This window comes from Solanum pennellii, chromosome 12 (assembly GCF_001406875.1).
Source record: "Solanum pennellii chromosome 12, SPENNV200".
NCBI lineage: Eukaryota > Viridiplantae > Streptophyta > Magnoliopsida > Solanales > Solanaceae > Solanum > Solanum pennellii.
In genome coordinates this window covers 80,524,030-80,549,864 of record NC_028648.1, presented here as the reverse complement: position 1 = coordinate 80,549,864, position 25,835 = coordinate 80,524,030, and the positions used below count along the sequence as shown (strand labels likewise).

General features: G+C 31.7%; 6 protein-coding genes across 6 annotated transcripts; 4 read left to right on the top strand and 2 right to left on the bottom strand.

The window, feature by feature from the left end:
• The first annotated feature begins 3,210 nt into the window (after positions 1 to 3,210).
• On the top strand, positions 3,211 to 6,547 carry LOC107005249. Its single transcript, XM_015203787.2, has 2 exons — positions 3,211 to 4,087; positions 5,527 to 6,547. The coding sequence occupies exons 1-2, from the start codon at positions 3,527 to 3,529 to the stop codon at positions 6,307 to 6,309; spliced, it is 1,344 nt and encodes a 447-aa protein (XP_015059273.1). The 5' UTR covers positions 3,211 to 3,526; the 3' UTR covers positions 6,310 to 6,547.
• A 142-nt stretch (positions 6,548 to 6,689) lies between these two features.
• Positions 6,690 to 7,597, bottom strand: LOC107005250 (Werner Syndrome-like exonuclease). Its single transcript, XM_015203788.2, has one exon. It carries the CDS (start codon positions 7,491 to 7,493, stop codon positions 6,846 to 6,848), a length of 648 nt encoding a protein of 215 aa, XP_015059274.1. The 5' UTR covers positions 7,494 to 7,597; the 3' UTR covers positions 6,690 to 6,845.
• A 3,187-nt stretch (positions 7,598 to 10,784) lies between these two features.
• On the top strand, positions 10,785 to 11,645 carry LOC107006830. The gene has a single exon (XM_015205348.2). The coding sequence runs from the start codon at positions 10,842 to 10,844 to the stop codon at positions 11,544 to 11,546; it is 705 nt and encodes a 234-aa protein (XP_015060834.1). The 5' UTR covers positions 10,785 to 10,841; the 3' UTR covers positions 11,547 to 11,645.
• A 2,486-nt stretch (positions 11,646 to 14,131) lies between these two features.
• On the top strand, positions 14,132 to 18,091 carry LOC107005179 (4-coumarate--CoA ligase-like 5). Its single transcript, XM_015203703.2, has 5 exons — positions 14,132 to 15,535; positions 16,872 to 17,017; positions 17,459 to 17,526; positions 17,619 to 17,721; positions 17,850 to 18,091. The coding sequence occupies exons 1-5, from the start codon at positions 14,311 to 14,313 to the stop codon at positions 17,961 to 17,963; spliced, it is 1,656 nt and encodes a 551-aa protein (XP_015059189.1). The 5' UTR covers positions 14,132 to 14,310; the 3' UTR covers positions 17,964 to 18,091.
• Positions 18,092 to 18,261: 170 nt separating this feature from the next.
• Positions 18,262 to 21,939, top strand: LOC107005532 (4-coumarate--CoA ligase-like 5). The gene is made up of 5 exons (XM_015204148.2): positions 18,262 to 19,642; positions 20,701 to 20,846; positions 21,286 to 21,353; positions 21,446 to 21,548; positions 21,656 to 21,939. Exons 1-5 carry the CDS (start codon positions 18,418 to 18,420, stop codon positions 21,767 to 21,769), a joined length of 1,656 nt encoding a protein of 551 aa, XP_015059634.1. The 5' UTR covers positions 18,262 to 18,417; the 3' UTR covers positions 21,770 to 21,939.
• A 472-nt stretch (positions 21,940 to 22,411) lies between these two features.
• On the bottom strand, positions 22,412 to 25,722 carry LOC107005667. The gene is made up of 2 exons (XM_015204309.2): positions 25,352 to 25,722; positions 22,412 to 22,886 (listed from the first exon to the last, which is right to left on the bottom strand). Exons 1-2 carry the CDS (start codon positions 25,462 to 25,464, stop codon positions 22,679 to 22,681), a joined length of 321 nt encoding a protein of 106 aa, XP_015059795.1. The 5' UTR covers positions 25,465 to 25,722; the 3' UTR covers positions 22,412 to 22,678.
• Between the last annotated feature and the right edge of the window lie 113 nt (positions 25,723 to 25,835).

Here is a 25,835-nt window from a genome sequence, read left to right as displayed (position 1 = left end):
AATAAATTTTATGTGTTAGATTGATTATTTGATGGTGTACGTAAATAATAACTCTCAACCTTTATATATTGATTCTCCCTCTACTCAGTAAGATTACTAAATATGTTTTATATGTTTTAAATCACATATCGTAAGTTATGGTAAGTAAGACTAAGACAATGACATAGAAATCAATTTTCATCACGCTTTCATTTTTTGATAATGTATTTTGTTTCAGATAAACACTTCATAACATTTTTGTATAAAATTATCGTATTCAATTAAATCCTCCTGTGAATTAAGTTTTAAGTTTATATATTCAAATCAAAAGAAATACACGCTCAAACAATTTTAAATGGTTCTTCCTATAATTTTTAATTAAATTCATTTTTTCAAACATCCTAATTTGAAATCTAGATATTAATCTTCAAAGATTAAGAAGCATTTATATAAATACAATTTATAGTATATAAACATCCTTTTGTTGGGAAAATGATGACTAATTAAGTATCCTCTTTTAAATAATCATGAGTTTGATGTATATTAATATCTTCATGTTGGAAAAAATAATGATTAATTTTTTAATTTTTTTAATCTCAAGCATATATGTGATTTCAGCTATTTATTATTTTTGGTAATCATGTGATTTGAACTAACATTAAAGTAATTAGCATTTTTGTAAAGGTAATAGTGTAACATCAAATCATAACTTTTTTTTGGATACAATTTACAACTTTTGTTTTACACTTTCCTTTTTTTGGATATTTTATTCACGTTGATAATTCTATTTAAATACATATTTTATCAGAAAAATCGTAATATTGTTTTAGAGAGAGTTTTAATGTTTATTCACCGACAATATAATCAATATTTGTTTAATATACTCAATTTCTTAGTATATATTACAACCAAGATATCTTACTTTAATTTTTGTGGAAAAGAACCCCCTAAAGGGAAATCGAGTTCATCGTTAATGAGTTTCGAATTGAACTTTTAAATATAAAAAATAGTTAAATATTATGGTGGGAAACGCTCTCCTTTAATTGAGTTTTGTGCGATGCAAATTCAAATTAATTAAATCAGGAAAGATTGTATGAAAATCGTATCTATTAGAAATAGAGATTTTTTCTATTGTGATTAATGAAAGATTTATTTTATAAAATATGATTCTTTTCTCATCGACTTTTCATCAAATCATCTCACTAAAAAATGCTTAGTGTAAATAAAATACTGAATTTTTTTTGAATTTATCCGTGTGACAAAACTTTTTGCTGTTATTAGAAATTTTTTAAAATAAAAGAAAATTAATTTTTTTATAATGCGTAAATGGTTCCTTTTTTTAGAAAAACTCTATTTAATATCTAATATTCACGTGAAAGCTCGACTAATTCGATACATATGCGTAAATAATAATACACTAATACTTGATTTAATGCAAGCTCTTCAATAATTTAGTGTCCATAATTGAAACGTCGAACAATTGGCATCCCCATTAGGGAAATAGTGCGTAATTAATTAATTATAATTATAATAATAAGGTAGACGTGGCAATATCCTATACCATATTTATTATTTTATAATTTTTTGGTCAAATAATTAATTGTTGTAGTCCTACATTATATGATTAATTAAATTAGTGCATACTTAATTACCTTGGAAAATTAATTAATTAATTAATTATAAGTCGTAGGTGAGGACCACTGTCGTCGTCATATTTTTTTATAAAATTAGAAACTATATACTAATATTAGATTACTGTAAAATAATTAGTTGTTCACGTGGTTTCATGTTTTCAGACCTACATTCTCACCTATATTCACGTAAAAACTAATTGTAATTAGTGCAATTAAACATTCTTTAAGAAAATATTTATTTTATTCGTGAATTATTATATACTTAAGTAGAAGATTTTTGAAAAAACATTGTATCCTCATCAGACTCCACTTGGTAGAGTTTCATTGTATATATTGTTATTATTGTTGTCCAAGTGATCGAGCTTATTGAAGATAACTTCATATATGATAAAGATAAGATCTGTAAATATCAACATTTTTATATTCATTAATGAAATTATACTGATATGTTATTATTGTTATTGCCGTGATTATCTAGGAATATTTGCTAAATTGATTTTTTTTTTAATTCTATAGTTTATATTGAAGAAAAATTCAAAGTGAACAATAGACTATGATATCACTAGATTGAAATATTTCTAGTTTATTGTTCATTGATGAGACATTAATTGATTATTTGGTTGGTGAAATAATAACTACTAATTTCAAAAAAATATATAATTATTTTAATTTCGAGTTTTTGGTTATGTCTATTAGTTAATTTTAAAAAATTATATTTCATTTCGCTATTTATTATTTTATTTTTATTTATAAAAAATCAGATAATTAATCACAATCATAATGTTTATTTTGTTTATTTAATTCCACATACCAAACGAATAATTTTTTTTTATTGATTTGAATTAAAAATAATTATTTTTTGATATTAAAAGGTCTTTTGGTAGATGTTAAAAGTGTATACTCTTTTTTATACGATCATATTATATATCAAGATAACATGTGGAAAAAAATACTCTTGTAAAAAGTTATTTTGGATTATCTCCTTAAAATACTTCCCCAATTAATCCGATGTTGACAAAAAAAAAATCCGCAAGACAAAATTCAAAGATTTTTAATATTTGAATTTAGGTAACTTATCAATATTTTGAACTTCTATTACAATGGTTGTATTTTAAAATAAAAAGTCATTTTTTCATTCGTCCTTTGATACTTCGTATTAGAATTAATAAAGAGCTTTCGAGTTTCAACTTCTCCATATCTATTAATGTGAGATTTTCTAGCGTGAATTCAAACTTAGTCAGGCTTCATTGTGGACGTCTGATGGGAAACAAAAAAAATAGAGTTTTGATTGTTGTAATAGATATTCAAAGTCGAAGTAGAAATTCTAACTTGCTTAAGATTTGTTATTTGATATTTATTTAATTTATATCCGGAGTTAAGATTTGTTTGTTCTAATTTATATTATAATACATTTTCTAGTTCTAGCTATTTTCAATAGAGAAAAATAGGGAGAAAAAAAAATTTATAGTGAAATTCAAAGAGTTCCGCGCTCTTATCTAAACGATAAAAATTTCTTATTCATCCTACTACAACTCTTCCGATAAAAATGCCTTATCAACAAGTTATACAATATTTTCATTAACTAATTAAAAATACATAGATAGATATTTACTATATTTATATTTTCCTAATTGGTTTGTGGAATAGAATTTATATTTAAATTTAACTTCTCACAAAATATCCTACACAAAAAAAAATCCAATTTTTTTTTTATAAATATTAGTTTTATTTACCATAATTCATTATTATCATCATCATCTTTATCATATTCACATTTTTATTTAGAAGCATTCAACGTTTACTTCATGATTCAACAATATGGAAAAAGCAAAGGAAATTTCTCCTTTCAATGAATAGTTGTTGAAAAGTTCATTGTTAAATTCAATTTTCTGTGAAGAAATTTCTAGTTGAAGATGAATGAAACTCGAAATATGACGAATATTTTGAGAAATCCTTCAAAATTTCTTCATCGGTGTAGTAAATGGATTTCAGATCTAAATTTGAACAAGTTATTGTTGATATTACCATCAATTTTGTTTATTGTTTATGTGTTTTACTCTTCTGTTGTTGGTGGAGGAAGTACTGTTGTAGTGTTCAATCCTTTCTCAAATTCAAAATCAACTATCAGTTACGTTCCCGGAGATGGATATGATTTTCCGGCGAGATTTGCAGATGAATCGGAGAAGAAACGGAGGAAGGAGGAGCTGGATCGATCGAGAATAGCTGTGTGTTTAGTAGGTGGGGCCCGTAGGTTTGAACTTACTGGGCCTTCAATTATACAGAAAATTTTGAATGTTTATCCGAATTCTGATCTGTTTCTTCATAGTCCATTGGATTCTAAAGCTTATAAGCTTTCATTGTTGAAATCTGTTCGGAGAATCGCCGGCGTTAGGATTTTCCGGCCACAATATATACCGGAAACTGAGTCACAAGTTCGAGTTCTTACAGCTCAAAACTCACCTAATGGAATACAGGTATTTTTCTCCTTTCGATTTTTTTTAATTTTCTGAAAAATAATTAACAAAATTTTGAATTAGAAAAAGAGTATTTGTTTGTTAGGATGTAAACAAAGAGATAATGGTGGCTTTTTCGTTGCTTCTAACGCAATTCTAAAACAAAGCTTTTTAATGGAAGTTGAGTGGTGGTTTTAGCTGGCGGCTATCATATCATTAGTTGGTAGTAGACAAATTTTTTTAGGTAATTATGGTCTATCGAAGCGAAAACTGCTCTTTTAATTGATTTCACGTGAATTTGTAATCAACGTCATATATCATAGGTCATACTTTCGAAAGTCATTTCAGATAGATCATCAACTTAAGAGTATGATATTTTTGAATTTTTTTTTTTGTAATGGGATGATCGTTAGGTTGATGATTTTGGTGAATATTTTAGAGGTTGAGTACGAAAAAGCTAGGTGATTTTTATTTATTTATTTAAATTTTAATAGAGAAAATTATTTTATATTATGAAGGGGAAAGTTGAAAAGTGTTTATAAGTTTGAAACAAAGATGACTTTTCAAAGGGAGGTTTTTGGGGTTAGTTGAGAATCAATGTATCTAATGTTTAATTATGTGAAATTAAAACATTAATAATTATATTAAATTATTAAAGTAGCTTTTTGGATTGAAGTTTCTTTTTTCATACTAAAAGTTAGGTTGGAAATATTTTTGTATGATTTCACTATAAAGATGAGAAAAGATTCTAGAGTTAAGTTGAAGATAAATGCTTAAGTATAACTTGTAAAATAATATTAATGTTGCTACCCTTAGGGAGAAGCATGAAGTATTTGCTTGTAAAATTTGGTTTGGTGTAAATTTGGCAACCAATAGAAGTACAAAACCAAAGTCCAAATGGTCTTTGGCAAATTAAATATACAATAGGTGGTGGGTCTAGATTAGGTAAAAATAACACTTTCACCTAAAATATTTTGTTAGGATTAGGTGATATTGATGATGTCAAATGTCCTCATTCAAATGTTCGGTACTTGTATTAGAATTCTGATTAATTAGGATTCTTAACGCAGGTAGCCTATTAAGGCGAAAAGCGTTTTCTACTAAGATTTTTTCCGTACTTGTATTAGGATTCTGATTAATCAGAATTTGTAATGCGGGTCACCTATTAAGGCGGAAAGCGCTCCCTACTAAGATCTTTTGCATACTTGTATTAGGATTCTGATTAATCAGGATTTGTAATGTAGGTCGCCTACTAAGGCAGAAAGCGTTTCCTACTAAGATCTTTTGCGTACTTGTATTAGGTGTAATGCGGTAGCCTACTAAGGCGGAAAGCGCTCCCGACTAAGATCTTTTAGTGAGTCATATCTCTCATATTGTTGTCCGCACTAAGTAGTAACATGTATTAAGTTGGTTTGATGTAAACAACCAGTTATTTGAATCCAACATGTTGCCAATTTCAGGGGTTGCTGCAATATTTCAATTTGGTAGAAGGTTGTTTGACAATGATCCAAGACCATCAAAAGCAGAACAACTTCACATACGACTGGATAGTCCGAACTCGAGTTGATGGCTACTGGTCTTCACCACTAGGCCCCGAAAACTTCATCCCCGGGCGTTATCTCGTCCCTCCGGGTTCCTCCTACGGAGGCCTGAACGATCGTTTTGGCGTTGGTGACTACAACACATCGGTGATTGCTCTTTCGAGGCTCTCCATGATACCCCAGCTTGATTTAGCAGGGCGTATTCAGCTCAACTCAGAAAGCGCATTCAAAGCCCAACTTACAACTCAACAAGTCCCTTACCTAACTATGCGCCTTCCCTTTTGTGTAGTAACTGATCGTCAGTACGAATTTCCTCCATCCCATTATGGCGTACCGGTTGCAGCACTTTCCAGTCGAGGCCCCCTTAGTGGGGCCAAATGCCGGCCGTGCACGCCGGCGTGCACCGGGTCATGCGTTGAGGTTGCCATGAATAGACTAGATAAAGGATGGAGTTGGACGGATTGGGCCAATAACTCTCTCGAGCTATGTGATGCTCACGCTGAATGGGAGAGCGGGTGGGAGAGAGTTTTCGACAGAGTGGCGGGGAAAAAGCTTGCTGCAGCTAGAAGAAGGATTGATGGAATGAAATTAGATCAATGTATTAGGGAATTTGCTGAGATGAAGAATAAAACTTCACATTGGGAGGCTCCATCAGGTACAGAAATTTGTAGTTTAGGTTTGTTGGACACTCCCCAAAGCTAAAAAGAAGGAACCGGTCCTTTCGAACTTCTAGTTCTTCTGGATTGCAGCCCACGAGGGCACTCTAGAGCAACCTTTGAACGCGTTCCGCCTTAGTATATTAGTGTATCAAGTTACATATTGTTTATTTCTTGAAAAAAAGAAAGTCCATTTACACATAGTAGGATTCTTAATAGTTCTTAGTATAACTGATTCAAGTGTTAGGCTCTACTGAGTAATGAAACATAGCATCACTTTGTTACCTATATTTGCTTTATGTATATATTTTTACTTGAGTCGATGGTCTGTCAAACAACGTATAACATTCATAAATTTAACATGAAATATTACACGATAGTTGTTATGAAAGTCTACCCAAATATAAGAAACGAAACGTGACAAAGTAAATACGCAACAAATTCTCAAATAAAACTTCATCCATCAAATTCTATACTGTTTCTTCTCTACATAAGTTCGAAATAGTCGGATTCTAATATTCTTCGAAGCTTTTTCTTCTGTACGTAAATTCGAAATAGTCGGATTCTAATATCTTCGAAGTTTTAGGACCCAGAAGAAGAAGCACCAACATTCAAGTGCTTAGCAATGTCAGAAGAAACAAAAGCATCAAGACAAGCATATTGAATTTGATTCAAACTCAACCATTCACTATCCCATCTACCCATAGTAACAGATTTTGGCTTAACAATCTCCTTTTCCAGAACAACATTGCATAGTTCCTTCAACCCAGCATTCTTCAAATTCTTCATACCATATACATCAGCAGCAATTCCTCTCAAATCCACCACATTCTTCACATTCAGCTCATAATCCTCCAACAATTTCTCCACATCGCTTTCAATTCCAATTCCGACGAAATCATACTCACGATTCCCGAGAAAATTGAACAGAGACTCCGGGATTGATTGACAGTAGAGGAGTTGGATAATGAGGCAACGCCGATCAACGCAGATCTGGAGAACGGCGACCGGGTTTTGCTGGTTACGGTTGAAGTTAGGACGCCATTCAACGTCAAGTCCGGCGATGAGACGGCGATTGACGGAGTGAGAAGATTCAGTTTCGGAGATCCATTGAGTTATGATATCGGGATCGGGAGTTACCGTTGTTTTGATTACATCGCTGTGGAAGTGAACGTCGAAGAGGTCATACCGATTGTCTTGCTCCTCTTTGTCGACGATACGGAGATTCATGGCGGCGATTTCACCGGAGTAGAGCTGAGAGAAATCGCCGGCGAGGTTTTTGACTAAAAAGAGAAATTGAGTGGACTTGATGTGAAAATATTGTTAACAGTAAGGATTAAATACTAATTTTCATACTTTAACTAATTTTTTAGCTAAAATTGTCCCTCATTTATGACTGCAAATCTATCTTGATCTATTAAATATAATTATGAGTCTTTTTAATCCCTAAAGTTTTTTTAAACTCATAATTTTACCATAATGTTTTATTTTGTGAAATATATCAATTAAGTTTGAAGATATGAGTTTTGCCTCATTACTTTCAATCTTGATGTACATATAATAAAATGTTAACCACATTTTGTATTTATATACAAATCAGTAAATATATAAAATATGAATCATTGTATAAAGCGGGGGAAAATGCTTGAAAAATAATTTAATTTTGGCCGAAATTGTTGTTACGATACCAAACTTTATGAAGGATTTTTTACTCCCTGAACTATTTAATAGTGTATTTTAAAGGTATATATGTGACTACGTTGACACATTATTATTTATCATTATGTAATAATTTTTATGTCCACGTGGGCACATACATACCTTTAAAATACACTATTAAATAGTTCAGGAGATAAAGGTTCTTTCCAAAATTTGATATCATAACAGTAATTTCGATTAAAGTTCGGATATACTTCAAACATTTTTCTCTATAAAATAATATTAAATATTAATAGTGTTATAAAAACATTATTATTATTTGACTTCACGAATCAAACATTAATATGAGTATATGTATAACGATAGAGACATGTAATTGTATCAACCTACTAACAAAGAATAAATATGATTAATTTCTCATACTTAATTTGCTACACTTATTCATCTTTCCTTTTAATCAAACATTAATTATTTTAAGGGAAAAAAACATGAATAATAAATCTTGGGAGATTTTTTTTTCTTTTTTAAATTTTCATGAAATTATTAATTTGGGTTGCTTTGCTTGAAGAAACAATATAACGTGCTATTATTGAAATCATTTGCATCATCTTCATTTTAAAATCTTTTTTTTGGACCTCCCACATGATTAAGAACACATGGGTTCATAAATATTTAAAATTTTCAATCAATTAAAGAAATTAGAAGAAAAATAAGAGTACATTATTCAAGTACTTATCCTCAATTTTCATTAAAACAAAAAAAATTCTTTGTTTTTTAAGAATTTTCTTGGAAGTTTTCCACTGGCGTTAATTTATCGTATTTTAATTAACCATCGCTAAAGCTCAAAAAAATATATTTTAAAATAACTTTGTTTCAAAATTTTTAAGACCAAAATTAATTGTTGTTTACTAAGTAAACAATACGTATTATATTTATTATTTTCTTAATCATCATGAAAAAAAAAGCTAAAATTAATTATAATTAGAATGTTTATTAGTGACTAAATGCTCCTCAATTAGCAAACATTTTGTCTGCATAGAGACAAATTAAATATCGGCTATGGCATCTTTTTCTCTACATGCATGTATTTGCATGCTACCAACTATTATAAACTATAATTTTATACATTAATTAATTATATAAAAATATTACTTCCTCAACTATAACATTAGTAATATAACATAAGAAAATTATATTGTGTAATCGTACAAATATAATCTTTAGGAGGTAGAATACATAAAATTATTTACGCAGATCTAAATACTTCTATCTTTGTGGAATAGAGAAGTTATTTCTGATAAACCCTTAATAGGAAATTAAAATAATCAAAACATGATATAAAGAAAAATTCGACACAAAAATAACACGATTAAACAGAAGAAATGAAATAGAAGAATAACATACTATACACATATACTAACAAACATTTGTATACATAGTATAATATAACTAAATGAAATCCTACAAATAAACTAACACTAATCCACAAACAAGAATATCTTAACAACTAATCAACTACCAATTAGGGTTTGTGATAGAATAGTAATACTTATTCTTAATTAGAGGTGTCAAGTTCAACTTTCTTCTGGATATAAATGGAGTCGTCTTTGTTAGGGTTGCTTACGATCAATATGTGACTTTTCAACGAAATTCGAATTTAATCAGACTCTAATATTAATATTGAATATAAATATCGAATACTAAATGAATAATAATAATTAAAAAATAAAACTAGTCAACTACTATACTAGAGTCCGAAGCCTAAAGGGTAAAAAATGTTAACAAAAATTCTAAAACAGTATATGAAATTTCTTTTTAACCAAAAGGGCAAAATCGCTCGCGAAGTAGCGATTTTGTCCATTGGAAAAAGCAAAATCGCTGCTATATTTTGTTAAATTTGATTTTTTTAAAAAAAAAATAAAATAAAAACAAAATCGCTCCCGAGGGAGCGATTTTCAATTTTCAAAATTTTTTTAATAACCTTTTTAAGTAAGTCGCTGCTTATGCAGCGACATTACCTTAAATTTTTTTTTTTTGCTTCTTTTATTTAAAAAAGTTTAAATGAAAACAATATTTTTTTAAAATTAAATTGCTGCGATTTTTAATTATTTCTTTTTTAATTTTTAAAAATTAAATCACTAAAAAAAATTTGATTTAAAATCGCTGCCTTGGCAGCGATTTATTTTTTTTAAAAAAATAAATTAAAAATCATTGCCTTGGCAGCTATTTGATTTAAAAAAAAATAAAAAATTGATTTAAACTTTTTTTATAAAAAAAAAAGCAAAAAATATTAATTAAAAAAAATTATACACAAGTCGCTGCCTAAGCAGCGACATATAAAAGAAATATTAAAAAAAAGATTTTTATTTTGAAAATCGCTCCCGAGGGAGCGATTTTGTTATATTTTTTTTTTTTTAAAAAAAAAAGCAAATTTAACAAATCGCTGCTATAGCAGCGATTTTGCTTTTTTCAGTGGACAAAATCGCTACTTCGCGAGCGATTTTGCCCTTTTGGTTAAAAAGAAATTTCATATACCGTTTTGAAATTTTTGTTAACATTTTTTACCCTTTAGGCTCCGGACTCTACTATACTATATCAACTAATCAATCAATGTATCAATTACTCATATTTTTCTCCATTTCTCATTTCCAATGAAGTTTCCTAAGGGAACAAATTTTGGTACCTTAGCTGTTGCCAATTATAGAACACCAAATCCGTACAAAAAAAGGATCCTTCTGTCCTTTTTCCTAAGAGATCTCAGATCTCAATTAATAATAATAATAATCCATCTTTAATTAATTTTCTCTAGTTAACTATAAATACATTGCTAACATTTTAGATGTAATAACAAAGTACATTAATCTCAAATTTCAACAATATTTTCTAACAATCCTTAATCTTCTCCAAGAAAAAACTTCAATGGCACTCCCAAATTTTGATGCTCTAAGAGACTTGCACGAATCGGCTAACGACATGCTTCACTCCCCGGTGATCAAACGAGAAATCGCTCATCAGGGTCAGGAGAAATGGACACACGAGGTTTCAGAAACATCGTTAAGGATGTTGGACGTTTGTGGTACCACTAAAGATGTTCTTTTGCTTGTTAAGGATCACGTCCATGATCTGAAGTGCACGTTTAGACGAATTAGTGTTGGGGAAAACGCGACAACAGAGAACAAGTTCGCGCCTTTTCATTGCCATAGGAAGAAGTTGAAGAAAGAGATGTTAAAGCGATTGCATTCCTTGAAAGGAATGAAATATAACACTAAGTGTATCGATTCATCGTCGATAGATAATGAAAATAATCTTATGGTGGTTGTTAATGTATTAAGAGAAGTTAGAGTGGCAACAATGTCAATATTGGAATCTTTGATGGCACTTATGTCAATGCCAAGTCCAAATGTGACACGAAAATCGAGTAAAGGGTATTTTGGTCCAAAGTTATTAATGAGAGTAAATAGCTTAAGTTCATGGGAAAAATGTGATACGATGACGTTACAATGTGCTAATAAAAGATTAGAAGCCGTGGAATTAGCCATTGAGAATCTTGAAGAAGAACTTGAATGTATTATTCGAAGATTAATTCGAACAAGAGTTTCACTTTTAAATTTACTTACTTATTAGTAAATTAAAGAAGAAATAATAATATTGTAGGAGCTAGTAATTTAACTTCCTATTAATTATTTGAAGGGCTTTAATCTATTGCCAAATATTCTTTTAGTTAATCAATTAAGATCAATGCACAAGTAGCTCAATAATTAATAAATTTTAGTTATATATATATATATATATATATATATATATATTGCTCGATGAAAAATCAAGGGAGATCTCCTTTTAATTTATGTCAACTACATCTAAGGTTACTTGCAAAAATAAATTCACAAATCTCGTAATTCAATTATAATGATCAGATTCGTTATTTTTAAAGGTGTAATATATGAATCAAAGTATCTAATAAGATTATAATATCATGCATCCAGATACTTAATTAAAATAAATCATAATTTATTTATCTGTCTAAATAAAATTAAATATATATTTGAGATGCTATCGATATATTAAGCCTAAAAAAGAAGGAAGAGGTATAACTACTCATCCTCCATTTTTACTAACAAACAAAGAGATAATTAAATTAATAAATAATATGGTAGAGTAATTAAAAAAAATCTTTATTTTAAATTAAATCTATCTCAAATTGAAATTTTTAAAATTAGTATCAAATCAGTTTTGTTAAAGAGCGTGGTGTACTCTCAATCCGAATATTAAATTGTTCTTTATAAATTTTAAAAATTTTATCGAGTTTTAATATGAATATCGATTTTTTTTATAGAAGATTTTCTAAGACTCCACAGACCACCAACTAGCATAGTGTGAACATTTACAAGTACTTTTTATTTTTTTTTAAAAAAACTTCTGATTATACTGACTCAATTTAATAATGTCTGCATGGCAACAAATTTTAATATTTGTCCTTCTAATTAACTAAATAATTATCTCCGTCTATTTTTAATTGCGATAATTTTCTTTTTGAAAGTCAAATAAAGTAATTTTAATTAATATTTAATAATATATTTTTTTATTGTATTGATATGTAAAAAATTAAAATGTATAAAACTTTTTTATATATATAATTTTTGAATTTATGAGTTTTTTTATTTAAGATATTGAATCAATATAATTTAATTTATCTTAAAAAATTAGTCAAATTAATTCTTAAAAAACATAATATGATAATTAAAAATATACTGTGCTAAAGTACTAACACATATCAACTAATTATCAATCAATCTAATTTCTTGTTTTTATTGATATACGAATCATTTTTGTACCTACCATAACATATTAATTAAATACTAAATTGTCATTTATAGTATAAAAAGTTATTTTACATTATAAATGTAAATAAGGTAAATCAAAATAATATAAGAAATAGTATAAAAACTTATTATAAATCAATTAAATTGCATTAAATTGATTCACGTTATCTATGTGTATATACATAAAATCACAACGTAACTAATTAATCTTATGGTTTTCTAATAAAACTGGTCTTAGGTCCAACTTTCAAGTCCTCCATAAGAATAAATAATGTTTCCTCCGTCTATTTTTATTTTTAAAAAGTCACTTTGATTTATATATAAAATTAAATTACAATAATTTGATATTTTAAACAAAAACTTTCGATATTCAAAAGCTATACAGAATGTAATATAAATTATAAACTTTTTGCACAGTAAAATGAAGAAAATATACACCGTAAAATGTTAAGTCAAAATTCTTATAGTTTGATACTGAAATAAAAAATTATGAAAATTAAAAAATGAACCGAAGAAAATATAAATTGTTAAGGAACAATTAAAATTTCACTATTATAGTATATAATATAATTATAATTGAGTCGTGCCAGACACTATCCTAAGAAACTAATTCAACCGCGTAAAATGAAATTGATAGTTTTTGTTACTGTCTCATCGTTTCATAAATGCAAGATGCCAATTTATAGACCAATAAGAAACCATGCAAAAAAAAAGAATGGCATACACAACCAAGTTTACCATTTCTCCTAAGTTATTTTTTTTTCAAATACACTATCATTATTTTGATTTTGTAAATACATTTTAAAATAAATTTATTTAAAAAAAATATGTACTTACAAGTGTCATCTTCAAATAAATAATATAATACGTGATTTAAATTTAGCAAAATTTTAATATGAATGGTGGACACAAAAACTGAAAAATAATAATACTAGTCTCATTATTATCCACGTTTTGATCGTGTTGAAATTGGTCTAAAGTATACAAAAAGTAGGCATATGGTTCCAAAAGACCAAAAATAAAAATAAAAACGTGATGAACCTAAGCATAAAAAGTTGAAAATCAGTTTATAAATTAATAATTTTTCTTTTTAAATATCAAACTTAATTAAAAAAAAAATCAAAAAAGTTATACGAAACGGAGTAAGGCAAATAGAAAATTAAAATTTTTTTTATACAAATATAAAATAAGGTAAATTAAAAAATTTTATGAGTTAAGCTCAAACCGTCTCGCCATTTTGGGTGACCCCAATAGTAATTCTAGAAATTAAAAAACTTTATTGGAAATGAACATTATTACTGACACACTTTAAGTGACAATTGGAAGTTGATCCACAATTTTCTATATCCTATAAATAATAAACACGTAATCTACATGCAAAACATTACTCTAAAAAAAATAATCAAAGTAACAGTCAACTTTGGTGATCTAAAAATATTCTAAAAACTATATATTATAATCTCTCAGATTCAAAATCTGTTATAAAATTCCTACCTTTTCAGTTTAAAAAACATTACTCTTAACTATTTTTCAATCGTCGTAAAATAGATAGACGGACAATCCCGATAATGGCACAGTATAACAATAATTCAACCGTCGATCCAAAATCCGGCTATTCTCCGGCGAATTCAACTTTCTACAGCAAACGTAGACCAATTCCGTTTCCGGCGAATGAATCTATTGATGTAACAACTTTCATTTCTTCACGAGCACATAGCGGGAAAATCGCTTTCATCGATGCTACGACTGGTCGGAAACTCAGTTTCTCCGACGTATGGAACGCCGTTGAGTCGTTAGCTACCAGTTTATCAGTTGATATGAGTATTCGTAAAGGTGACGTTGTTCTTCTCCTTTCTCCTAATTCCATTTTCTTCCCTATTGTTTGTCTCGCCGTTATGTCACTCGGAGCTATAATCACTACAACAAATCCACTCAACACGAACAGCGAAATCGCTAAACAGATCAAGGATTCGAATCCTGTTCTCGCTTTTACAATCCCTCAACTACTCCCGAAACTCACCGGATCTAATCTCCCGGTGATTTTAATCGACGGAGTGAATGATTCAAATTCGAATCTCAAAATCGTTGGGGTTTTACAGAAATTGATTCAGAGAAAACCTAGTGAAAGCAGATTGAAAGAGCGAGTTACACAAGACGACGTAGCTACTCTGCTTTACTCATCTGGTACTACCGGAGCAAGCAAAGGAGTTATTTCATCTCACAAAAACCTAATCGCCATGGTTCAAACTATAGTCAGTCGATTCAATCTAGATGAAGGTGTACAAACCTTCATTTGTACTGTACCTATGTTTCATATTTACGGATTAGCAGCGTTTGCAGCTGGGTTATTAGCATCTGGATCTACTGTTGTTGTATTATCAAAATTCGAAATGGATGAAATGCTCTCATCGATTCACAAATACAAAGCAACTTCTCTACCATTAGTGCCTCCAATTCTCGTTGCGCTTGTGAATAACGCTGATTGGATTAAGAAAAAATATGATTTAAGCAGCTTGGCGAGTGTTCTCTCCGGCGGTGCTCCGTTGAGTAAGGAAGTGATTGAGGGATTTGTAGAGAAGTATCCATCTGTGAGGATTTTGCAAGGGTATGGGTTGACAGAGTCTACCGGAATCGGGGCGTCAACGGATTCTTTGGAGGAGAGCCGGAGATATGGAACGGCGGGAATGTTGTCGCCGAGCATGGAAGGGAAAATTGTTGATCCTGAGAGTGGAAAAGCTTTGCCGGTGAATAAGACCGGTGAGCTTTGGCTAAGAGGACCTACCATTATGAAAGGTATGACTTTTTACGCGCATACTGTATAAACGTGTCATTTAACTTGTCGATATACATATTTTACGTGACATGATAATGTCGTGTAGAAGGTAAATTGCTATGTAAAACATGTGTATTTAATTGTTCAATTTTACATGATATCCTTGTTAATACGTAAGACAGATTAAATGACACGTTCAAGATATTATGATTTCTTTTGGACTTATGTTTTGTTGTTAGTAATAATTGAGTTATATATGGTACATGTTTGGACTAGACGGGAATAATAAAGAAAGAATTGAAAGAGATGGGCAAATCTTTTATTTTTTTATTTTTATAACAGTGATGTCAGGGCTAGTTTGCATACATATAACTCATTTTATGGGGTTAGTTGTTGTTTTTCGCACCTCTCGATTAACTCTATTCACCAAAACATGAATAAATTGAAAGAAAACATCTAGTTTTGTTAGACTTTAAATTTGAGATATCATGGTTCTCGATTTACTCGAGACGCTATTTCCTTCTGAATATGTGTCAAAAATGGTTTAACTTGAACTTCAACATGCATGTTTTTATAGCAATAAAGATAATCATGCTATGTAAGCTAAATAAAAAATTATGCAAGGTTATGATTATAAGTTTCAAACCTCTCTTCTTTTTTGAATTTTATGCTCAATAATGCACTATCATATAAAATGAAAAATGTTGGGGTATTTTCCCTTTTTAAAAGATTTATTTTCAATTTACATGTCATTTAATTTTGATGAAATGCCTCAGCACTCCTTGCTTTGAAAAAATCTTCTTCTCTGGCTAGTGAGCTCTTGTTCCTGTCCATACATAATGAAAGTGTAATGATTAATATAAAACTTGCATTATGTTTTGTCTGCCCCACTATTTACTCATAGTGCTTTGATGGTCCCATAAACTAATGGGGGGACTGAAGAAATATTCAGCACTTTCTCCATTTCTTGTTTTTTTTACACCAATTGAAGTAGGGTCTTTCGGAAACTGTATATCTTCAAGAGATAGGGATAACGACTAGGTATTTGGAAATTAGTTTGATGTTTTGACCCAAGCGAGCCTTAGAGGAATGATTAAGTTATCTTGTATAATCTATAGATCAGGGAATCTTGCCACGGAAGTAATGCTTGCATTATGGTAGACAATCTACATCACACACCTAGGGGTCGGCCCTTAATTCCCCAAACCCTGCTAAGCGAGATGCTTTGTGCACCTGGTTGCTCTTTTCTTTTCGTACCTATGCTTGGTTCATCGATAATTCACAAGTTTGTGAGAGTGATATCCATTGACCTATTATTATAGCCTTCATTCATGATTATTTTCCTGTGAAAAACAGGTTATTTCAGTAATGAAGAAGCTACTGCTTCCACTCTAGACTCTGATGGATGGTTAAGAACTGGAGATCTATGCTATATAGATGAAGATGGTTTCATTTTTGTGGTTGATAGATTAAAGGAGCTCATCAAATATAAAGGTTATCAGGTAAATGAAAACAAACTCTCTCCTTCTTCCTATATATAGTTGGCTTTTCGCGAAATCCCCTAAAACATATTTTGCACATCAATGTTATCTAAGGCGAAAAATGTAAAAAAGCTCTAAAGTCCATTGGGGGCTAGAAGCGTAAAGCACAAAAAAACTTAAAACAGAATACAAATATGTATATGTAGTATTTGAATAAACTGAAAAAAGAAATGGTAAAGTGAAATATCAACTGTTACAGCATTTCACGATTATGCTCATTGGTAAGGAAAAGTATGTAGTAAAGTCTTGATGACGACATTGAAGTGGATAAGTGAGGTGAAAGATTCAACATGTCTTGCTCCTCGTTTCAGAGCTTAAGTGCGCTTTATACATGATCTGACACTTTTCTCTATAGTTAAAACTTACAACACTCTCTTAACAACTTTTCGTATCATCTCCTAGGTTCCTCCAGCAGAGTTAGAGGCTTTATTGCTCACTCATCCAGAAATTTCTGATGCTGCTGTTATACCGTGAGTGTTACTTCAAATCGCGCTTCCTCTTATGCTTTACTGTTTCAGTATGAATTTCTGATGATCGTTTCATTGATCTCTTTGTGTTTAAGGTTTCCGGATAAGGAGGTTGGACAGTTTCCTATGGCATATGTAGTACGTAAAACTGGAAGTACTCTATCAGAGAGTGCAGTCATGGATTTCATCGCGAAACAGGTAAATTTAGAATAGTTACATTTTACTAGATCAATATATATGATAAGAACTCAGACTTGAAACTGGTTTTCGATTTCTGGTTATAGAATCTGTAGTGATTCTCAAATTTATCGCGTTTGTTTGTGTAGGTTGCTCCATATAAGAGAATTCGGAGAGTTGCATTTGTGGCTTCCATACCGAAGAATCCTTCTGGGAAAATACTTAGGAAGGATTTGATAAAGTTAGCAACATCAAAACTCTGAGAACAAGATTTATGATTTTTGCATTTTAGTAAGTGTAACTTTCTCAGCAGGCATAGTGTTGTTATTGTGCTAAATAATGAGTCTGTACTCTTGTTGATTAAACTCGATCCCCTCCACCCTTTTGGTCATCCATAGACCCCAATGGTAAATTCTAGAAATTAAAAACTTTATTGAAAATGAACACTAGTACTGACACACTTAAAAGTGACAATTGGAAGTTGATCCACAAGTTTCTATATTCTATAAATAATAAACACGTAATCTGCATGCAAAACATTACTCTCAAAAAAAATAATCAAAGAGTAACGATCAACTTTGGTGATCTATTAATATTCTAAAAAACTATATATTATTACTCTCTTCGTATTCAAAATCTGTTAAAAAATCCCTATTTTTTCAGTTTAAAAAACACTCTTAAGTCTTTAACTATTTTTATAGATGTTCAATTCTGATAATGGCACAGTATAACAATAATTCTACCGTCGATCCAAAATCCGGCTATTCTCCGGTGAATTCAACTTTCTACAGTAAACGTAGACCGATTTCGTTTCCGGCGAATGAATCTATCGATGTAACAACTTTCATTTCTTCACGAGCACATAGCGGGAAAATCGCTTTCATCGATGCAACGACTGATCGGAAACTCAGTTTCTCCGACGTATGGAACGCCGTTGAGTCGTTAGCTACCAGTTTATCAGTTGATATGAGTATTCGTAAAGGTGACGTTGTTCTTCTCCTTTCTCCTAATTCCATTTTCTTCCCTATTATTTGTCTCGCCGTTATGTCACTCGGAGCTATAATCACTACAACAAATCCACTCAACACGAACAGCGAAATCGCTAAACAGATCAAGGATTCGAATCCTGTCCTCGCTTTTACAATCCCTCAACTCCTCCCGAAACTCACCGGATCTAATCTGCCGGTGATTTTAATCGACGGAGTGAGTGATTCAAATTCGAATCTCAAAATCGTTGGGGATTTACAGAAATTGATTCAGAGAAAACCTCGTGAAAGCAGATTGAAAGAGCGAGTTACACAAAACGACGTAGCTACTCTGCTTTACTCATCTGGTACTACCGGAGCAAGCAAAGGAGTTATTTCATCTCACAAAAACCTAATCGCCATGGTTCAAACTATAGTCAGTCGATTCAATCTAGTTGAAGGTGTACAAACCTTCATTTGTACTGTACCTATGTTTCATATTTACGGATTAGCAGCGTTTGCAGCTGGATTATTAGCATATGGATCTACTGTTGTTGTATTATCAAAATTCGAAATGGATGAAATGCTCTCATCGATTCACAAATACAAAGCAACTTGTCTACCATTAGTGCCTCCAATTCTCGTTGCGCTTGTGAATAACGCCGATTGGATTAAGAATAAATATGATTTAAGCAGCTTGGCGTGTGTTCTCTGCGGTGGTGCTCCGTTGAGTAAGGAGGTGATTGAGGGATTTGTAGAGAAGTATCCATCTGTGAGGATTTTGCAAGGGTATGGGTTGACGGAATCGACCGGAATCGGGTCGTCGACGGATTCTCTGAAGGAGAGCCGGAGATATGGAACGGCGGGGTTGTTGTCGCCGAGCATGGAAGGGAAAATTGTTGATCCTGAGAGTGGAAAAGCGTTGCCGGTGAATAAGACCGGTGAGCTTTGGCTAAGAGGACCTACCATTATGAAAGGTATGACTTTTTATGCGCATACTGTATAAACGTGTCATTTAACTTGTCGATACACATATCTCACGTGACATGATAATGTCGTGTAGAAGGTAAATTGCTACATAAAACGTGTTTATCTAATTGTTCAGCTTTATATACGTTTGAATATTCTTGTATATATCCAAAATTAGACGACATAAATACGTAAAACTGATTAAATGACACATTTAAATATTATGTTATTTTTTTTGGACTTATGTTTTGTTGTTAGCAATAATTGAGTTATATATGGTACATGTTTGGACTAGATGGGTATAATAAAGAAAGAATTGAAAGAGATATAAATACGTAAGACTGATTAAATGACACGTTTAAATATTATGTTATTTTTTTTGGACCTATGTTTTGTTGTTCGCAATAATTGAGTTATGTTTTGTCTGCCCCACAATTTACTGATAGTGCTTTGATGGTCCCATAAAATAATGGGGTACTATGAAGAAATATTCAACACTTTTATTTCTTGTTTTTGTACATCAACTGGACCAAAATTAAATTACTTAATAAACAGTCTCTCTATTTTCACGGGATAGAAATATCGAAATGTATAATCTATCTTTCACTGGATATATTATACATTAACTGAGTAGTCACTTGCACAACAAAGAATCAAATTGTAAGTCAGTTCAATATCACCTTAGAGGATTTACTTTTACATGTTAGAAATTGTTTATTATATATAGGTATAGGGAAATTAGTTTGATATTTTGACCCAAGCAATCTTTGGAGCAACAATAAAGTTATCCCCGTTTGATCTATACATCACGGGGTCTTGCCAAGGAAGATAGATTGTCTACATCACACCCATAGGGGTGCGGCCCTTCCCTGAACCCTGCTAAGCGAGATGCTTTGTGCACCTGGTTGCCCTTTTCTTTTCATATCAATGCTTAGTTCATTGGTAATTCACAAGTCTGTGCGAGTGATATTTATTGACCTATTGTTTTAGCCTTCATTCATGATAGTGTTGCGTATTTTCTATTGCCCTTATCCGTTAACTTATTCAATTCTGTTGCGATAAACAGGCTATTTCAGTAATGAAGAAGCTACAGCTTCCACTCTAGACTCTGATGGATGGTTAAGAACTGGAGATCTATGCTATATAGATGAAGATGGTTTCATTTTTGTGGTTGATAGATTAAAGGAGCTCATCAAATATAAAGGTTATCAGGTAAATGAAAACAAACTCTCTGATTCTTCCTATATATAGTTGGCTTTTTGCGAAATCCCCTAAAACATATTTTGCACATCAATATTATCCAAGGGAAAAAAACACAAAAAAGCTCTAAGGTTCATTGGGGGCTAGAAGCGTAAAGCACAAAAAAACTTAAACAGAATACAATTATGTATATGTAATTATTTGAATAAACTGAAAAAAAAAATGGTAAAGTGAAATATCAACTGTTTAGTGTTGCGATTATGCTCATTGATAAGGAAAAGTATGTATTAAAGTCTTGATGACGACATTGAAGTGGATAAGTGAGGTGAAAGATTCAACATGTCTCGCTCCTCGCTTCAGAGCTTAAGTGCGCTTTATACATGATTTGACACTTTTCTCAATAATTAAAACTTACAACACTCTCTTAACAACTTTTCGTATCATCTTCTAGGTTCCTCCAGCAGAGTTAGAGGCTTTATTGCTCACTTATCCAGAAATTTCTGATGCTGCTGTTATACCGTGAGTATTTCTTCAAATCACGCTTCCTCTTATGCTTTACTGTTTCAGTATGAATTTCTGATGATCGTTTCATTGATCTCGTTGTGTTTAAGGTTTCCGGATAAGGAGGTTGGACAGTTTCCTATGGCATATGTAGTACGAAAAACTGGAAGTACTATATCAGAGAGTGCAGTCATGGATTTCATCACGAAACAGGTAAATTTAGAATAGCCACATTTTACTAGATCAATATATATGATAAGAACTCAGACTTGAAACTGGTTTTGTAGTGATGCTCAAATTTATCGCGTTTGTTTGTGTAGGTTGCTCCATATAAGAGAATTCGGAGAGTTGCATTTGTGGCTTCCATACCCAAGAATCCTTCTGGGAAAATACTTAGGAAGGATTTGATAAAGTTAGCAACATCAAAACTCTGAGAACAAGATTTATGATTTTTGCATTCTAGTAAGTGTAACTTTCTCAACAGCCATAGTGTTTTTATTGTGCTAAATAACGAGTGTGTACTCCTCTTGATTATTAATTTGGTATGATTGTGGAGGAGTATGAAGGGAATGATTCGCTATTATACAGTTATTGACTCAGCTCATTTTGACCTGTCTAAATTTAACTCGACCCGCCCCCCTAATGTTATCATGAGGTCACGGGTTTGAGTTATGGAAACAACCTCTTGTAGATAATTGAAATGCAGGGTAAAGCTATGAGCAATAAACCCATATGATACGACCCTTTTCTGAACCTCGGGCATAGCAAGAGCTTATTCCATCAAACTACCCTTCAAACGAAAATGTGAGTTTTATGATTTTCATTTTCATCATTCTACAACTTCAACTAGATCACTGCACAACAGGTTGCAGCCATTTATATTTTGCTTGCTAAGCATTATTTCCTGTAAGCATCTAATGAAGATAATTGGTGAGCTGAATAGAATGCACTTAAGCAAAAATGGAAGTGATTACTCGATCTATTTCCATATTGCTCATGAAATATATCAACACTCTGACATCCATTGCAACTGTATATTCCGCTATTGCCAAGCAGGGTAATGAAAATCCACGAAATAAAAGCAAGGTATATGAAATTTCATAATATGATGAAGGATGAAACCAACAAGACGAAACATCTGCAGTAATAGGAGCGGGCGAGATAGCTCTATTGTTAAATTATATCCCAAAACATTTGATCAGCTTGCCTCTAATTCCATTGTGTATTAAGGAAAGAAAAAAAGCACCAAAGGAACATCAAAATAGTAGTAAGATATTTCTCTTAATTTACAGGAAAAAGAGTTTGTCCCACGTTGTAAAATAATTCTTGCATTCTACACCTCTCTACATGGATAATGGCAGAAGCATCCTTCGCTTCTTTTTGCGCGCTGATCTTACTTGTTTTGCTATTTTCATGCATAAAAGCAATAGCAAGGTCACACATACTAAAATAAAAGCAAGCTTTAGATGCCTGAAGTAAAGTGATACGGCAGAGAAAACCAGGAACGCTAAAATAACCAGTTCCCATATCACAAAGATGACAACATCCACCCTGCATCAACAAAGACAAAAGAAATAAGAGAAGGCGGCACAGTGGAAAGCGTATTTTAAGTTACAGCCGGATGCATAGACAATGATAATCCTTCTTTGCAAAAAGATGTTATTCTTCACAGTTCTAGGAACCAAGCAGTAAGGATCCATTCACTTAATTCTTCATCCAGTCCCATTATCAAAGATCCGGCCTTAACATTTTCACTCGATACAGCATTTGCTACCTCCACATGTACTAGTATATTCAACGATTTTGAATAAATCTCTCAAAATAAATGATGATAAATCATCTCTTCCTTTGACATTTTAATTTGCTAATTTCTTGTTATTACCAATAACTCATGTCTGACTCTTAACACTAATGAATAAAAAGGAAGAACTTGCACATCAACCTATGTGCCATAGCTTACATCAAGTCCTAAAATGTGTTGAGCATACCAAAAAATTTTCTTTCTGAAGGTTAGCTAATAGTAGAAAGTAAAAAGAGGTTATCAACAATATAAAAATTAAAAAAAGAGGTAGAGAAGCCTCAAAATGTTAGGAGTCGCTTTTAATAATCCATGACGAAATGACTGTCCAAAGGAACTTAGACATGATAGTATAGTATATAATGATTAGACTCAACAAGAGTGGGATGGACACCTACCATGTAGTACGTTATATTCATCAGTAAATATTCTATCATTTCAAGTGGAGAAAATTCCTTATACCGTGGTCTACTTCTCAATGCATCCAGTGGAAAGGTTTTGAGAAAAGACTAACACCAATGAAATGTACATGGTATAAAAGTATTCCAGCTTACAATCCAGTAACCATTGAATGTAATTATTTTTCCTTATTTCCTATTGCAGCTTAAGAACCCAAAATAGTCTAGCAAATCTAAAAGAACTTGTAGGATGAAATAAGGGGCAAAGGAAGGCATGTACTAATAGATGTAAAGGCTTTTGATGTGGTTATATTTCACCACAGGTGATCTATCTTATCCAGAGTTGGCATAAATTCAATAAATTAAGGTGGGCATCATGTCAAAAGGTTTGTGGGTGGAAGACAATACTAACAAAATACCTAGACTGCTGAGTGAGCTATCCTACTAGACAATACTAACAAAATACCTAGACTGCTGAGTGAGCTATCCTACTAGGTTGAGCATTATTGATGAAAATATAACTAGAAAGAGGGAAACAGGAGAAGTTCAAAAAGCTGTATGGCGGTCACTCCTTAAAGTATTATGGATACTCAGGAGTTTTCGAATAAATATCGGCTGCTGAGTGAGATGATATCTATAATAATGAGGGATATATGTGAAAGGGTTTTCAATATTTTAGATTTAGGAGAGAAGTGAAGGAACGGAAACTTGTTAATTCCAAGGAGCTGTTGACAAATTACAACAAGGAGAAGGATAAATGTTCATTGAGAACTGAGCATCAAATGAACAACACATTCAGTCTCAAATGCTTCTGCATGTTATTATTGAAATAAGGACAAACTCAAGCAAATTCATGAAGAAAGAGGAACCCTGAAGATGATTCAAAAGATTCAAAGAAGGGTAGGAAATGGCCAATTGCAATTAGAAGCAGTTCAGTGACCTTCTTTGTGTATAAATAGCCCATTATAATCAGTTTACGGCCTTGTCAAATACAAAACTACTTCGACTTCTATATTTTTCTTCTTTTAGAGCCATTCTATCAGAATTCCTTGGTTCCTGAATTGTGAAACCTCGAATTCTTCTTGAAGTCCTAGTTTTTCATGTAACACTTTCATTGCATAAATGGCGTAATTTCTTTAGACTAATTAGTGAAACAGGATTGTCAATCAATCGAGTCACATCAGAAAATTTTCTGGCAAACAAATACTTGAAGTATATCTAATAGCTTCACAATGTTCCTCTATTCAAAAGACCCGATCTTTAACCATCCAAAGGACTTTATCGAGCCAAAATCATCAACTAACAACAACATACCAAATATAATCCTACAAAGTGCGGTCTGGAGGAGGTAGGTGTACCCAGACTTACCCCTACCCTGAAGGTAGAGACGTTGTTCCCTATAGAACCTCGGCTTGATGAAAACAACAGAAACAGTGTGTAATCCCACACGTGAGATCCAGGGAAGGTAGTATATACCCCTACCCCCTACCTTGGGAGGTAGAAAGGTTGTTTCCTCTGCTCCCAGGAGTCGAGAAACAAAGGCAAAATACTACACAAGCAAAACAAAGGAGTCCGAGAAATGAACACTATACGGTAATCGAAGTATCCTATATTATAATCTCGAGTATAATCACAAAAATTAACCTCCAAATGCTGGAATTTACCAAATCAAATCCAATTCTCACAAGTATCAATTCAACCACAATCTCATAGAACACACAAATGCTTTAAGTAGTGCAATTTCATATGATAAGCAAAAACATGAGAGACATCAATTCAAAAGGTAAAACAGAAAAAACCTAATCGGAAATGAATGATACCTTGAGGATGTTAAGTTAGAGGTAGAAGAGAAGAAAGAGACGGATGCCCAATCATGCTTCGATCTAATCTGATACTCTCTCAGCTGCTCTGCTAGCTTCGATCTCGTAATCATCGTTCTCTTCCACCTTCCGATTCCTCCCCCCTCGCTTCCTCTCTCTATAGCTCTAAATGGATTCAAATGTTGATTCTGTGTGTAAACCTACAGCTCTCCTATGCGCGCATCGATATGGAGGAGATCCCGGAGAGACGAACGTGCCGGCGGCGACGCGGCGGCCGGCGATCGGAAGGGATTTTGAATTATTTTATTTATTAACAGAAAAAACTTATGTTCGTTTGGGTTATTTTCCGATTTCTCTGTACAAAATATTGTGACTCTTTTCTAATATTTCAACTAAATCTTTTTATTATTTTATTTTAATTTTTATATATTAGACGTAAATAAAAAACAAATAAATTATATTTTCTTCTATTATATATACATAT

What these genes read in the sequence shown, in the direction of transcription:
- LOC107005250 (XM_015203788.2), bottom strand. Translation starts at nt 7,493, where the DNA reads ATGAATCTCCGTATCGTCGACAAAGAGGAGCAAGACAATCGGTATGAC.
- LOC107005179 (XM_015203703.2), top strand. Translation starts at nt 14,311, where the DNA reads ATGGCACAGTATAACAATAATTCAACCGTCGATCCAAAATCCGGCTAT. An exon ending in AGGACCTACCATTATGAAAG is followed by an intron (nt 15,536 to 16,871) that starts GTATGACTTTTT and finishes TGTGAAAAACAG; the next exon opens with GTTATTTCAGTAATGAAGAA. An exon ending in TCAAATATAAAGGTTATCAG is followed by an intron (nt 17,018 to 17,458) that starts GTAAATGAAAAC and finishes ATCATCTCCTAG; the next exon opens with GTTCCTCCAGCAGAGTTAGA.
- LOC107005249 (XM_015203787.2), top strand. Translation starts at nt 3,527, where the DNA reads ATGAATGAAACTCGAAATATGACGAATATTTTGAGAAATCCTTCAAAA. An exon ending in ACTCACCTAATGGAATACAG is followed by an intron (nt 4,088 to 5,526) that starts GTATTTTTCTCC and finishes TGCCAATTTCAG; the next exon opens with GGGTTGCTGCAATATTTCAA.
- LOC107005667 (XM_015204309.2), bottom strand. Translation starts at nt 25,464, where the DNA reads ATGATTACGAGATCGAAGCTAGCAGAGCAGCTGAGAGAGTATCAGATT. An exon ending in TCTAACTTAACATCCTCAAG is followed by an intron (nt 22,887 to 25,351) that starts GTATCATTCATT and finishes TTGTTGATGCAG; the next exon opens with GGTGGATGTTGTCATCTTTG.
- LOC107006830 (XM_015205348.2), top strand. Translation starts at nt 10,842, where the DNA reads ATGGCACTCCCAAATTTTGATGCTCTAAGAGACTTGCACGAATCGGCT.
- LOC107005532 (XM_015204148.2), top strand. Translation starts at nt 18,418, where the DNA reads ATGGCACAGTATAACAATAATTCTACCGTCGATCCAAAATCCGGCTAT. An exon ending in TCAAATATAAAGGTTATCAG is followed by an intron (nt 20,847 to 21,285) that starts GTAAATGAAAAC and finishes ATCATCTTCTAG; the next exon opens with GTTCCTCCAGCAGAGTTAGA. An exon ending in TCTGATGCTGCTGTTATACC is followed by an intron (nt 21,354 to 21,445) that starts GTGAGTATTTCT and finishes GTTGTGTTTAAG; the next exon opens with GTTTCCGGATAAGGAGGTTG.